Source organism: Schistocerca gregaria, chromosome 1, assembly GCF_023897955.1.
Source record: "Schistocerca gregaria isolate iqSchGreg1 chromosome 1, iqSchGreg1.2, whole genome shotgun sequence".
NCBI classification, from domain to species: domain Eukaryota; kingdom Metazoa; phylum Arthropoda; class Insecta; order Orthoptera; family Acrididae; genus Schistocerca; species Schistocerca gregaria.
In genome coordinates, this window is record NC_064920.1 from 932131244 (window position 1) to 932147332 (window position 16089).

The window sequence follows — 16089 nt, forward strand, 5'->3', positions numbered from 1 at the left end:
TTAATGCCCAAGCGGCACGAGCTGAGTAGGGCAGCGGAGCCGCGACAATTGTTAACTTTTCTATACAGAGCATACCACAATTTAGTAGCGGCCGTAAAAGTGCAAGATTAGTGAGCCTTTCGTGTTACAATAAGTAGCGAAAAGTAACACGGGTAAAAATGTACGAGGGGAAAGGGACAGGAGGAGGACGCAAAGTTCTGGAACCGGTGCTGTGTGCACCACAAAGTGCTCGCTGACTCGCAGAAACGTATGTGGACGTCCATTTTCCAGCTGATAAACCACATCATCTTTCTGTCTAAGAAACTGCTGTGACACGGTGATGGTCTATCAAAGTAGTGACCACTGGTTACTTTACCCTGCAGAAACACCGTGACAGCGATCTTCATCCCCCCTTCCCCGCTCAATGAAGAATGGGTTGAGACTTGTGTGTTATGGGTGATTGCACTCTGGAAAAGGTGGGTCACAGGGTATACACCATACTAGTGTAAGACTCATCACTCTCATAACGAACAGAACCTACTATAGCAACTGAAATCAACAGAGCACCGCTTCATTCTCCAGTCAACTGTTTCATGATACCAGAGTATGGCTCAAATGGCTCTGAGTACTATGGGACTTTACTGCTAAGGTCATCAGTCCCCTAGAACTTAGATCTAATTAAACCTAACTAACGTAAGGACATCACATACGTCCATGCGCGAGGCAGGATTCGAGCCTGCACCATAGCGGTCAGGCGGTTCCAGACTGTAGCGCCTAGAACCACTCGGCCACCCTGGCCGGCGATACCTGAGTAGCCATGATTGTCAGTGTTGAGCTGTCATGGGTAACCTGATCTGATTCGTGTGTGTTTTTAGTCCTGCTGCAACAAGACGCTTCCTAATGGTCCCTGATGACACCGAAGGTGCAACATATGGGCCCTTGATGGTATTCGGTCGGCCACCGCTGCTCGCCCAATGCTTCGATCATAACGTGCTCCTGTACTAATCGAATGTCCAGAACCTCGTCTATTCGTGCGAAAAAGTTCCACAGACCACAGCTGAATGCTCCAACACACCACCGATGCCTGTTACACAACATGTACAGCAATTCGTCGATAGGTCCATCCAGCTTCCCGCTGCTCCACAGTCTACCCCATTCAAATGGCTTAAGCTATTCAACACGAATGCATTCTCGTCGGTGGTGCATGGCTGTAGCCTAGAATGAATGTTGCAAAACTCCTCACCCCTTAGCACAGTTACTGCCTGCAGCATCAAAACAGAGGGCGCACATACACCTCGTCTGAGCGTCAATCTGATCGCCGATAACCGTCACACTTGAAACGCTAACAATCCGACCCCTCATTATGCACATATTCTGCCTTGATGCCACTGAACACTATCCTTGAGACAGTTGGATTTTTTTATCCAGCATTGTATAACGTGTGCTGTCAAAATTAGCTACTGTGCTATTACCTTGCGTTGTGTACTCAGTAGCCCATAATAAGACACCATGCGACTGGCCCCTGTGAAGATGGCGAATGGACTATCGGAACATTCGTTCATCTCCTGCACGGCTTAGTGGACAATATGTCTCTCCTATTAGGAGCTAGTGGAGTGGGACCATTGAAATCCTGCATGGCGTTGCGTATGAGACTCCTGAACCGATAGATTAGATAACCACATGACCGTCACGGGATCCCGACCAACATCACGGAACGATAAAGCGCGGTCCTGCGGCAAAACTCGTGACACATGATAGTATATGTTCCTTCTCCTTACCTGAGGCACAATATTCAGAAATGATTTTTGGCTGCGTAATCCTTCCTTATGTATTAACTATAGAAGACGTTCTGTCAAAGTAGTGTGCTTGCACTGAAATTATACTCACTAGAATTTTCAGTTCCATTTGTACCAGTTTGAAGATTCCTGCATTATGTCTCCTTAATATTGCAGTTACGATAGCCTACAGGGTACATAAGTCGACGGAGCGTGGTTGAAACCATTGTGCGTGGAATATCTTCGTCGAACATGCACCACATTTTGACAGCTCAAGCGAATTCGTCAGATGCACAAAACAGGCTACCTGTAATGCTAAAAATCGTAATAAAATTATTTTAAATGAAGTATGAAGTAGTAGCTTTCACGTAGAATATTGTAAAAGGCTTGAAGCCTACCAAGCAGCAACGCCTTTCAAAGCCTTTCAACGAATGCAAAAATTTAGGAACATTATCAATAAACGAGTAAAAAGCATGTTCAACGGCAGTTTTCTTCTAGGCCCTGCTATTGAAGGAATTATTACCAAGTAAACACACACAATAATATAGGAAGTGCCTTCCTAAACAACGAACGCATGCCGCTGAGTCGATTCAGGTTCACTAACATTTCAGTAACACTCTTTACGGTAATTTCGGGTAGGGTTACTTCCAGAAATCTTCTGTTCGTTCAGCTTGCTTATCTATTTAGGTGACGTTTCCGATATAAGACCACACTTTCACAGATATTTAAGGAATAGTTTCTGAGGGTTTAATTTAATGAAACCGTGAATCGTGTTGGTCATTTGACTCTTATTCCTTCGAGATAGCCTGTTTGCAACAAGATCAGCACCCTTCAAGCAACACACCCAGAAATATGGGCCGTGGAATTTGTGAAGTGGATTATAGGTATTTTGGTAACGGAGCGTTGACAAGAGGAGTAAGGAGGTAGAACTTTTACTCGTATCCTGTAGGAAGAATAGTTTCCTGCATTGAGCAGGAGTTTTCCAACGGAAATTGAGACAGGATGTTAATTGTGGAGGAGGCAATAGAAATTTTATTAAAATGGCAGAGGCATTAGTGGTCCACTGCCGGTGTAGAGAAATGATCGATAGAATTCCGCTGCACAGGTTTCGTGGATGTATAAGATTTCAGGTGAAGTACTAGAAATCTTAGTGGAGGTGATGGCTTGAGAAACCGACAAGCAATACATAAAGGTGGTTGACTTATTTGATATGTGACGCAGAGAGGATGAGGCTGAAGAGATTTTAGATATAGTGATGGAGTCTGAGATCATTAGAAATCAAAGAAACCTTGCCTTCAATGTAAATAATGTTAGAAGCAAGGGATTCTCATGTTCTAGCACTTTCAGTGTTTCATTACCGCATAGCTGTATTTAACCTGATTTGGAACGCTGACTACTCACAACGAAGTGAAGAGTTTTCTCAGAAGACCAACGGACGATTTCTGAACTGAGTGTCAGTTTTCCCTAAATGTATTTGACCATATTCTATGGTGTCTTTTCCCAAAATAGAAGAGTAGTCCATAAAATGACTACTCGTATCGGTATTTAGGAGCTGCAAAGTTAGTTTGGCCTTACTACAAGTGTAATTTTCTCTGAAGCATAACGTTGCACAGTGTTCCTTGGTTGGTAGGTAATTCGGGCTGTAACTTTGTATATTTACGAGTACATTAAGAACCTTTTATGCATTTATAGTCGAAATATATACATTCATTCAAAATTCCTGACCAGTTTTATTGGCTCTCTCTCAATTTGAACCCTGAGACTCATCTCTGCTCTTTTCTCTTATACCTCGTGCTTGTTTTTACAGCAGTGTTACGATAATAATGAAGTTTATCTATTGCGAGGACTCTCAAAGCAACGTGAATCGTTTGTTGCTATGCCTAACCCGAGATGACAATAGGTAAGGAAATTAAACATTAATCTAGATTCTTTTCCTGTTTCAAAGCTACTAAGGAGCTAACTGTATCTCTGTTTGGGAGAATACACAGAAAAATATTAACTACAGTAGTATCACTGATGAACACTGAGTAAATACTTGCCGAATTCGTTAACGAAAAGAGTTAGTGACAAACAAACAAGATACCCCTCCATCTGGCCTCATTTATATAATCTCAGTCGAGATGTTTCGACTTACACTATTTGATACAAAGTGTCCGCTTACTACTTTGAATTGCGGAACTGACTACTAGATGCAACGAGAGACGCACCTGCCACTATAAAAGGATGCGCGTAGTGCTTTGTTGTCAGCAGACAAACAACAACAGCGAATGTGGTGGTCAGCAAAACTCAGTGACGTCGACTGTGCTTTAATCAGAGGATGCCACTTGACAGGAGAAACTACCCACCGCACACCCACTCAGATATAGCAGTAAGAGGGCCCAGGGCGCAGGTCGTCAAAAACTAAACACAGATCAAACATGAAAACAGGAAACAATTGTACTGGACCGTGGAAAAAAATCAAAATAGAAACAGTGAACGGTACAACGACAAGAAGTACAATATAGAGCACCACGAAAAAGAAATGATGTCGTGGTTACTTGGATGCAGTGTAGTACTACCACACTGACGAGCCGTGGTCAAACCTCCCTCGCGAATTTTTTTTCTCTGTTTGCTTTATTCAAATTTGTACCTGTGTACTGGTGCAACGTCCATTTGCAACAGCGATGTGTAAGGTAGGGACCTAAATGACGCTTGATTCTGCACAACTACCCTACTAGCAGCCGAAAGAAAGTGGCTTTCTCGTGGGAACCGCAAACGTTTGATGACAAGGAGACAAGCCAACACACTCCTCCATCGGGAAACACGTCTGGTGTGTCATAGACGTCTTGTGGTGGTAACGAATTCTTACCACATGACTCATCAATGTATAGTATGACAATTAACAAAACCACAGAAAGAGAACAAACATTTCAGTGACCAAACGGGCACCTCAAAATACTGTGAAAAAAAATGTAAATGGCACAAGTGAGTTTCGAAAACGGTTTGCCCGCAGAGCCATACAACATCGTGACTCCTCTCCCAAGACGCTGATGCTATTGCATGCTGCTCTTTAATGTATTTGTTGTTCTTTGATCTTTCTCAGTTTCCGTTTTCCTTTTTTTTCACGCTGAGTGCACCTTCTTCCTGTTTTCATGCTTGGTCTGTGATCAGTTTTTGACTGTCAATCCATTGGGCCATCGTACCACTAAATCTGAGAGGGGTGGGATGAGGAGTTTCATCGACCACAGCTAAACCAATTCCAGGAAGACCACCTGTACCGACAGTTAGGCATAGTTGAGAATGGCGGACGGTGGTTGTAACAAATCGCATGAAATGAGCGGAAGAATTATATTACGAGTTCTTCAGTAAAACAACATCTTCTGAGGTTCATATGATACCTCGTATTACCTACATTGCTAGATAATTCATGCATACGGAGGCACAACGGCAGAGAAATTCACAATAATTGTATCACAGATGTAAGTTTGAAGAGCTACTGTAAAATCTTTTACTTCTTGGTGATGTTCTTCTACGGGCACATCTTATCATGGTACATGTTCTGGTCTTTAAGATCAATGATGTGCTGAACTCCTACCTTGTTCGTATTCAAATTACCTGTCAACAGGAAACTAAAGTAACGTCCTGGTTAGCCTGTAAATCTGTTACCAAAATATTTCAAGATTAAATTTTCTAAGTTTATCAACACATACATAGTTTGAAACTTTTGTTCTAAAGTAATGACTGGATTTCCTGTTCGGTAATTCTTAACAGTTTTGTTTGTGAAAGAATGAGTGCAACAAAAAGAATAGCATTGTAGCTTCGTTTACGAAGTCTATATGAGAATGACCCTTCAGTATTCAGATTAATGCAATCTGTAGTGAATTGTGTGAATTAAGGATTAATGGTTCATTGAAACGTTTTGTCTCTTGCAGGTGCACTTATGTGAAGTGAAGCAGTTTCCAGAAGTTCTCGACAAGAATCTCTGCACGTGCAAACTTGTGGCTGTGAAATTCCTTCGTCCGAATGCTTCGGAAGCTGTGAGGTACTACAAACCAGCTATTAAGCAGCGCTATTTAGACTATTTTATTTATAAATACACCGCCAGACAAAAACGGAAAAGTAACTACAAGAAATGTTGGATGTGAGTGTAGCTTCTGACACGTAGAAACCAACCTCTGGTACGTGAATAGTAAGTGCAGCAATTCTGTATGACAGATAGAATGGCCACTAGAGATCATTACTGTTATTCAAGTTTGTTGTTGTCACCAGGGTATGTAAGGGGCGAGAATAACGTCACGACGTGCATGAACACTGTGAAGGACATGGAGAAGTCGCGTTCTAATGTGAGACTGCGTTATCGGCACCTGATAGAGTTTAAAATGGAGCTCATTGTAGATCTTTATTCGGGACGGATAATGGAATTATGCGGCTTCCAGCTATGTGCTACATTTGGATGTGACAATTATCCTACGTTGGACTAATTAGAAAGTCGGGGCAGGCATGTTCGTCAAGGTTCTAATCGAACAGTATCTGACCACCTGGAGGGAGAATGGCCACATTATGTACCAAGCACATCGCGACCCCTTCACATCTTTCACGTCTGCTCCTTCCATGCGAAAACAAGGAAAAGGTTCGCAGAAAAACATTTTATGTCATCCCACGCTATTGATAGCAAGCTAGCAGCAGCCGTAATAGGGAATTACCGTCTAGTTCGTTGGCTCCCGTTAACATCACTACACGAAACGACTGCGTTTGGAGTCGTGCGCAACACAGAGGACTCCTAATGGATGGCGTCGCATTCTGTTCAGATTTAAATATGGAACTGCACTACGCCGGACAACTAACATCAGTAAATGTGGTGTCTTTCTGGAGAGAGGCCTAACGCTTTTCATGTTTTGGAAACGAAGAGCAGCGTTACACCTGTCGTCTTGGTTAGAGGAGCTGTCGAATGTGACTTTAGTTAACGGTTGGTAGTGACCGAGGGAGCTCGGACGGCTGAATAGTACGTCACAGACATACAGCGTCCTCGTCTAATACCTCTCATGCTACTTTTTCTCAGGACAGCGCTCGCCAGCACATGGCACGTAATGCTATGAACTGTCGCCTTGGCCTACTCACGTGGCCAGCAAGATCTCCACATCTGTTTTCGATAGATCGTGTGAGAGACAGTTCGAGCGTAGACTTCGTCAGGAGATGATGCAACTGGTTTTACACCATCCCCAACCGTTTCAGTTGGAGCATGCACGTCAGAGGTGGTGCAAGGTCATATTGTTAAAAGGGCTTATACTGCCAAATCGCTTGTAAATTTGACTCGATTTTGTGATCACTGAAATTATATCATATGTCCTCCCCGATCGTGGTATTTCATTTCATTTCCTTCTCCCATCTGGTTGTTCTACTTTCTTGTCAGGCAGCGTTTATAGCAGGCATATTAACTTCGTAGTATTAACTACAGCTATATAAACCGTAAATAATGAAATTATTTGAATATGACTTTCTTTACATGAAATATATAAATAAACATTATTTTCAATATTTCACAGAAATTAATATAATTGATAAATTGATGGCGTTGTCGAAAGTTGAGGAAACTTGGTATATCTTTCTTAGCTCACCAAGTTTTGAATATGACACTTATAGGGAACCAACCAGCATCGGTCTTCGTTACAATATTTTTGATTAATGAAACACAACTATTGGTCTGAAGATATTATTTCAACAGCCTACTTTGTAAATTTATTTGTAAGATATCATTAAGTCGGGGAAAATACAGATATTAGTAACAACTTACATGGAGGACCCATTGGAACCATTCATCTTTTTTAAGACGATTTGAAGAGTAGAAAAAGATTTCTAGAGAGCTTTGTGGTATTTGTGTATGATCTAATTTCTATTGTAGAACACATGAGGAATTTCAAAAACCTATGTGGCTATAGCTACGTCTCTGAATAACACAATACGGATTATTGAACTACTTGACCACCTCTGACGATCTGTCTTTACTGTCCCCAGTAAAGTTGGGCTCCTAAGTGACACCTCGAAACGACTGAACAACTTTGACTACCCTAGTTTATTTGTGACACTAAAACTGCACCAACTAGAATGTTAATTTTATTTATTGTGGTCTCATTCCCTAGCGGGATGAAGTCGTTTGAAAGCCATTCTACATTCCACTCTTCAGTGATAACATAAAACATTTAAAAGAATAAATAATTTAAGCTAATTATTATTATTATGGTTTTCAGTTTATAAAAAGGATCATACACAGTTGTGGTTTCTCAAAAGAGATGATCTTGAAACACTCACGGTGTTAAGAGGTTGATATCGGAAGAGATTTTTGGCCAGAGACCGCGCTATTTTACAGGAATACTTACTCACTGGTTCCTCTGTTTATAAAAGGGTTGGTGAAGGGTTGATTACCTTCTGTATCCTACTATCAATCATACGCTACCACGCAATTTATTTACAACCTGATGCTCTCGGACAATCTCACATATCAATATATGTATTTACATTTATAAACAATGGCAACCGGTTACATAAACGAAGAGTTCTGTATTGGAATCGCGTATGTAAAACAATTAAGTGACCATTAAGAAAATCCGTTGAGTACTACGTTCTATTAACTTCTTAGAGCGGGCATACAAGAGCGTAATAAAATGTTAGGGAAATACAAACTAAACACAGAGATCACATACACCACAACCTCCCCATTCTCTCAGAAGATTACGAGCTGAATGGAGGGTGTAACTTCGTTGCCGTAAGAACCATACACAACTGGATACATATTTTTCCATCTGGTCCTTTCAGCATTTACTCAACAAGGACTCATTTCCACATATGATTGGAATGGATATCCCGGGGCTATAGAGTGATTTCCGCTAATCCTGGCACTGTGGTTCCTTTGTTCTTGTGAACTTCTTGGAAATGGCAGCGATGGAAGGATTTTCATCTACAATCACTTGTAGCAGTCATCTGTAAGTTTCTGTCGGTAACGGTGCTGCTTCCTCGGGCCTGTGTCGTCATAGCGTACGGACAGTTAGGTGGTACTTTCAGTTCTTTTCCAATAAGAAAGAGCGCTGGAATCAAGGCAGTGTAGAGATGGCAGTCAGCTTGTATATGAGGTCTGGAGTTTATCAGAACATCGATGACAACAGGAGTAATGTTGAAGCACTCCTCTGTTATTGTGACCCTCCCGAAAACGTGCGATACGGGTGGCTTAGAAGGATGGTGCTTCTTACGTAATAGGGGCGTTCAGTAAGTAAGGCAACACTTTCTTTCATGAAAGCTGGCTTTTTATAGTCAGGATTACAATAGACGGTACTGTTCCGCACAAGAAGACCTTACGCCACCTTGATGTATCGCTGTACGTATTCCTGCGGACTACACCTTTCATTGGGACAAAGAGAAGGAAGTCTGCGAGATACAGGATGTAGATTGGATCATGAGAAACACTCCAATGAAGTTTCTTCACCTCCCCCGTGATGCGTAGACTGGTTAGTGGACTTGTGTTATCATGGAAAATGGGAAGCTGGCTTTCTTTCTTTTTTGTGACGCTGAACACGCTGAAGTTTTTTCGATTTACTGAGCGTAGCACAAGATGCTTCAGACTTAATCGTTGTTCCGTGGTGTAGGACATAACACAGAATGAGCCCTTCAGAGTCGCCATGATTTTACCGTCTTAGGGTGCGGCTTTGAACCTTTTCTTCGGAGGAGTGTTGTGCATGAACTCTCTTCGGAGGGGACGTGGTGTGGTGTCACTCCATGGATTGCTGTTTTATTTCTTGTTGGAAGTGATGAACCCACCTTTCGTCGCCAGTGACGATATTCAACAACAATTTGTGACGATGAACCTCGAAATGTGCAACCAGTTTCGCGCAGGTGGTCCTTCGACGCTCTTTATGGTCTTTCTGTTAGGCGGCGAGGAACCCAGTGGGACACACCTTTCAGTACGCCAATTGGGGGATAAGTGAGTGAGCAGTACCAACTGAGACTTCCAGTTTTACAGCAAGGTGTTTGATGCTGATCCGTCGATGGCCTAAAATGAGAGTGTCCGCAAGTTCCAACATTGCAGGAGTCACAGCTGTGTGCGGCCGGCCAGCACAGGGGAGATGGGACAGTTTGCACGACCTTGATGCAACGATGACAGTCGCTTTTTCCAACGACTCATCGAGCTTATCTACTCTGACAAGTCCGCGTAGACATTCTGGAAGCGCCTGTGAATATCTTCGATACTCTGCACCAGAAGAAACTCTATTGCCGCTATCTGCTTGGAACGCCACTCCGTTAAAGACGTATATCGACATGAGTTGCACTACTTACTGAACGCCCTTGTATAACCACAAGTGTTGAAGCCACATGACGAGATTTAGTTCCAGGCATTACATAATTTAGTGTTATGGTTCGCTGCATTTTCTAGTGGTGTGGTGGGACAGATGAGAGTGACTGGCGTGTGCTTTGGCGTTCGGCAGACTGCGGCTGCAGGAGGAGGCTTGCGCGCTGTGGCGGCTGCGGCACCCCAACCTGTGCCAGCTGCTGGGCGCCAGCGCGCCGCAGGACTCGCCCGCCTTCCTCGTGGTGCAGTACTCGCAGCTCGGAGACCTCAACCAGTTCCTGCAGGAGCACCTGGCCGACACCGTCACCTCGCCGCCACCCTCCTGCCGCGGCCGCACCCTCAGGTACCGTCAGCAACGACACGAAGCCCACACGTTTCGCTGTTTTCTTAAGGCAGAGCTTGTTTATTTATTTATTTAACATGGCTAGATTAGGGATATCAGTCCCTCTATTATGTTTAATGCATAGGTTCTCAAAGTTTTCCTCTAACGGAACGCTTTGAGAATCCTGGTATTTTGATTGAACATGTTGTTTAATTTGAAGGTTAATGAAATTAACAAAATTTTTGAAATGAGAGAAATTTATTTTAATCACTGGTTACTTCAGTTTCAGATCATAAGTAATAACAAACAAATCATTGTAAAATTTTTAAAAATAAGAAAACTGTTCGAACAGATACGCCGTGTCACTAATATTCTTTCGTGGAGCACCTATTCAATCGCAACAGAACCACAATATTCCACGGAACACAGTTAGGGAAACCCTGATCTAGCCAGCCATTCTGCATAAATTCCAAGAAAAACGACGTGCCATGAAGGAATTAACCGACTGGGGCGGAAATCGGTAGATGTGATGTACATCTACAGACAGACAAATGATTATAATTTCCAAAAAAATATCGCATGATTTATTCAAGAGAAAGTGCTTCATACATTGGCCCAGTCAATAAAGCATTGTTAGAGGTCTGGCCCTTAAGCATGCAGTTATTCGGTTAGCACTGATTGACCGGGTTGCTGGATTTCCTCCTGACGGATGCCGTGCAATATTCAGTCCAACCGACGAGTTGGATGGTCATAATTCCGAGGTGGTTGAAGGGCCTTGCCATAATGCTAAGAAACTTTTAATTTGGGGAGAGATCCGGCGAGCTTGCTCGCGTATCATGTCATTTCTGGAAACCCAAAAACTATTCTGTAGGAATCAATAAGGATTCCGGAAACAGCGATCGTGTGAGACCCAACTCGCTTTATTTGCTCATGAGACCTAGCAAATATTACATAAAGGCCGCCAGGTAGGTGCCATTTTCCTTGACTTCCGGAAGTCGTTCGAGACAGTTCTGCACTGTCGCCTGATAAACAAAGTAAGTGCCTACGGAATATCAGACCAGCCGTGTGGCTGGATTGAAGAGTTTTTAGAAAACAGAACACAGCATGTTTTTCTCAGTGGAGAGACGTCTACAGATGTTAAAGTGACCTCTGACGTGCCACAGGGGAGTGTTATTGGACCGTTGCTTTTCACAGTATATATAAATGACCTAGTAGATAGTCTCGGAAGTTCCATGCGGCTTTTCGCGGATGATGATTTAGTATACATAGAAGTTACAGCACTAGAAAATTGCAGCGAAACGCAGGAAGATCTGCAGCGGATAGGCACTTGGTTCAGGGAGTGCCAACTGACCCTTAACATGGACAAATTTAATGTATTGCGAATACATTGAAACAAGGATCATTTATTGTATGATTATATGATAGCGGATCAAACACTGGTAGCAGTTACTTCTGTTAAATATCTGGGAGTATGAGTGCGGAACGATTTGACGTGGAATGATCATAAAAATTAATTGTTGGTAAGGCGGGTGCAAGGTTAAGACACATTGGTAGTGTCCATCAACAAAGGAGGTGGTTTACAAAAACACTCGTTCGACCTATACTTGAATATTGCGGGTGCAAGGTTGAGACACATTGGTAGTGTCCATCAACAAAGGAGGTGGTTTACAAAAACACTCGTTCGACCTATACTTGAATATTGCTCATCAATGTGGGATCCGTACCAGGTCGGGTTGAGAGAAGAGATACAGAAGATCCAAAGAAGAGCAGCGCGTTTCGTCACAGGGTTACGGAGATGTTTAGCAAATCAAGTGGCAGACTCTGCAAGAGAGGCGCCCTGCATCGCGGTGTAGCTTGCTGTCCAGGTTTCGAGAGGGTGCGTTTCTGGATGTGGTGTTGAATATATTGCTTTCCCCTACTTATACCTCCCGAGGAGATCACGAATGTAAGATTAGAGAGATTCGAGCGCGCACGGAGGTTTTCTGGCAGTCGTTCTCCCCGATAACCATACGCAACTGGAACAGGAAAGGGAGGTAATGACATGGCACGTAAAGTGCCCTCCACCTCATACTGTTGGGTCGCTTGCTGAGTACAAATGTAGATGTCGATGTAGGTGTAGGTTTGACTTGGCAAGCACGAAGACATCAGTTAAATCTCTCGTCATCTTACTGCAATATAAGCCCAGGATGGCTTGCGATGAAGGATAGCTAAACGGCGCGAAGAATATCGGTGTCATACGGCTGTGCTGTATGAGTGCTGCGGATCGTAACGGAAGAGATCCTGGTGTGAAAAAAATGGCACGCCAGATCATCACTCCTAGTTGTCTGGCCGTATGGTGGGCAACAGTCAGCTTGATATCCTACCACTGTCTGGAGACTCTCCAGATATGTCATCGACCTTGAATCTTATCGACGGGTGTAGAACTGCCTTAACTGATGAGCCTTGCTACTAATTTTACCACGATGACCACCGAGCACATGACTCGAGTATCCCAGACGCCAGAAGAACACCAATATGTCTGTCACCCGCCATATGGCCCGACAGCCAGGAGTGATGAACCGGGGTGCCATTTTGTTTCACAGCAGGATCCCATTGGTCGTCATCCGCGACACGGTTACAGTACAACGGTATGTCGACTACGTCGCCCCGTTTCGTTGTCCTTAATGGAGATCAATCCTAGGCTTACTTTTCAACCAGATTACGCCCGCCTGCACACGGGGAGAGTTTCCACTGCTTGTCATCGTTGTTGCCAATCCATACCTTGGAAGGCAAGGTCGCTGGATCTCTCCTCAATTGAGAATGTTTGGAGCGTTATTAGCACGTCTCTCTAGCAATACTCAGGTTCTGGCAATCTAACACCCAGATTGGTCAGAATTTGGCACGATATTACTCAGGAGTACATCCAACGATTCTATCAATAAATGCGAAGCCGAATAACTACTTGCATATGGGACAGAGCTGGACCAACACATTATCGACTTGGTTAATTTGCGAAGTTCTTTCTCTTAAATAAATCGCCCAGTTTTTCTGAAGTTGTAATCATTTATTTGTCTGTACATGTGCATCACACCTACCACTGCCCGTTGCATTTAAATAATTCCTTCGTGTTGAGTGCAAATTTTTTTTCGGGGTTCATTTTCATGTGGCATATAGAGGAGGATGTAAGGTTAAAGGAAACCCTACACCAGGAAACGTTTAACAGCGTTTATTGTTATCGCTAGGGAAGGTAGATTTGTTTAAAGAAAATCCCAGCTGTATTCGATGACTTCAGTGCAAATCTATAAGATCATGTTGTTTTATATTTTGGTTATTTCTGAGTGAATACATACATATTTGTGTGTATTAGCAGTGATTGTGGAAGGTATTTTTTGTGTGTCAAGTTAGTGACTGTGTTTTGAAGGGAGAAGAATTTCATTCACGATGTTATATGAGAGAACGGATTCCGTTTATAGATGCAAGGCCAGTATCTTTGGGTCATGTAACATGTCAGCGAGAGATTGATGAGAAAATAGTACACTTTAAACAAATAAGAGGGATATAAATGAACCAGACAGCACGAAAGCGGTAGTAAATGTGACAAGAGAAAATGTGAATGAGAGAAACTGTAAACCAAAAAATACTCAAAGGTGTGTGAAATCTTATGGGACTTAACTGCTAAGTTCATCAGTCCCTAAGCTTACACACTACTTAATCTAAACTATCCTAAGGACAAACACACACATCCATGCCCGAAGGAGGACTCTAACCTCCACCGGGACCGGCCACACAGTCCGTGACACTACAAACACGGAACAGCCAGTGCAACTGATGTTAACATTGCGAAACAACAAAATAAAGGTAAAATAAATAGCTGAAAGCTGTAGTACTTATAGTGGGAAGAGAAACACAGTTTACAAGAAGTGAATTTGAAATTCAAGGTGTGTTTGAACTGAGCACACTACTAGCAAATGAGGTGCGAGAACTACTGATATTGGAAGAGAAGTGAATCAGAACACAAGCAATTAAGAAACTAGAAAAGACAGTGACGTGATTGGTTGAATAGTATAAAGAGAACGGAAGATAACAGGTACAACTTGAGAGCATTTGCCATACAGAGGGAAAACTGGATCCCAGTGGGAAAGACGCCGTTCCTAGTTGCAGAATACTGACTCCTTGTAGGAACTACAATCAAAATTTTGGTGTTGGTGAATGCAAGCATAGTCTCTAAGACAAATATATGGCTATTTTCGTGTTTGCAAAGATACTCCCCGTCTACAGGCCCTGGCGGGGGCATCAGTACCAATGGAATGCCGTGTCAGCATCTCTGAATGGCGTCATTGGACACGTTATGGAGCCAGCACACCATTTTCCCAGCCATTGTGTTTTCGTTGTCTGGAGCCGCTACTGCTCCGTCAGGTAGCAACTGTATTGGCTGAGTGCACCCCATTCAAGACTTACCACAAATCAAAAATTGCTAGCGTTACCGGAAATTGTACCTGGGTTCTTCGCATGGCAGTCGGCCGCGCTGAGCACTCATCTACGGAGGCGGTCAATGTCCATCCTTAATGATATCTCAAGCGCTGTCTTTACTGCCATCGAACATGGCACTTAACTCGCGAATCATCTTTGCCATTCGTAATGATTATGAAACCTCGTTTGATTTTAGTAACAGTTTACCTGGAGTTGTTAAATACACTCGAAGGCTAATTTTTATTTAGTCTTTCTTCCTACAGCTATCCTTCTATTCTGCTTGAAATACACTTGACAGGTCTCTTCTCAACAAATACCAAGGCATATTAGAATTCTTGCAGCGCATGAAATGCATACTTTCATAGAAACCTATGTAGGCATAGTCAACTTTACCACTCATGTACTGCCTATACCAGCCATACCACTACGACCTGCCCAGAGTGGTTAACAAGTCGATATAAACCCCATGCCAATTTGACGTTTGTAATATGAGTTGTCATTATAAAGCAGTTTTCATAATTGCTATATCAAGAAGGCGGCATAAAACAAACGTCATATTGGCATGTGCGATAAACAAGTGATTAGCATTTCCCTAAAATCCCACTAAGCAGCTAGGAGTAACACTACTTACAGTGTACAATGAGAGATTACACATTATGTTCCTGATTTAAATACCGCATTTAAATATTGGCTCCTAGAGATATTCATATTAGATCCTCCACAAGAAGGAGGAAAGTAAACCACGACAGGCTGAAATGTGACAAATGCAGATCGTGGTCCATCAAGACTGCGATTTATCGTTTCGCGAGAGTGCTGCTCGCTTTTGTCGGGATCCCATGACTGGCACGCAGATAAGGAATCGATGCTACAAGGAGGGCGTGTTCAAAACCATGAATGATCCCAAAGACCCCACAAGCGACCGTATAGGATTTGTGAGGCACGTTCCGTACCTCCATACAGGAAATGGGATTGCTTTCTGCAAGAAATATATGCTCATGGACAGTGCGACGACCTCTTCTAGTGCCACGGACTGTCAGGGCGTCTGCTGTTCCCACAGCTTACCTTGACGCGGCAGGTACGGAGGTGCACCGACAAAGGTACGCCTAACGACAACATTGGAAAGAGGGCTGACCACTCGTCATCCTTTCTGATGAGCTCTGGTTGTGTGCGCAGTACCACGAAGGATGTATCCTTGTGTGGAGGCTCCCCGAAGAGTGACAGATTCTATTTGTCATTCTCGTAGGGGTCTA

General features: G+C 43.1%; 1 protein-coding gene across 2 annotated transcripts in view; it reads left to right on the forward strand.

Annotated features, from left to right (window-relative positions):
- LOC126275269 (discoidin domain-containing receptor 2-like) overlaps nt 1-16089 on the forward strand; it is a 741207-nt gene that overhangs the window by 718410 nt on the left and 6708 nt on the right. For both annotated transcript variants that reach the window (XM_049977182.1, XM_049977183.1), the window contains exons 14-15: nt 5666-5775; nt 10205-10411. In XM_049977182.1, coding sequence (XP_049833139.1) covers nt 5666-5775; nt 10205-10411 — 317 coding nt within the window. The remainder of the gene's footprint in view (nt 1-5665; nt 5776-10204; nt 10412-16089) is intronic.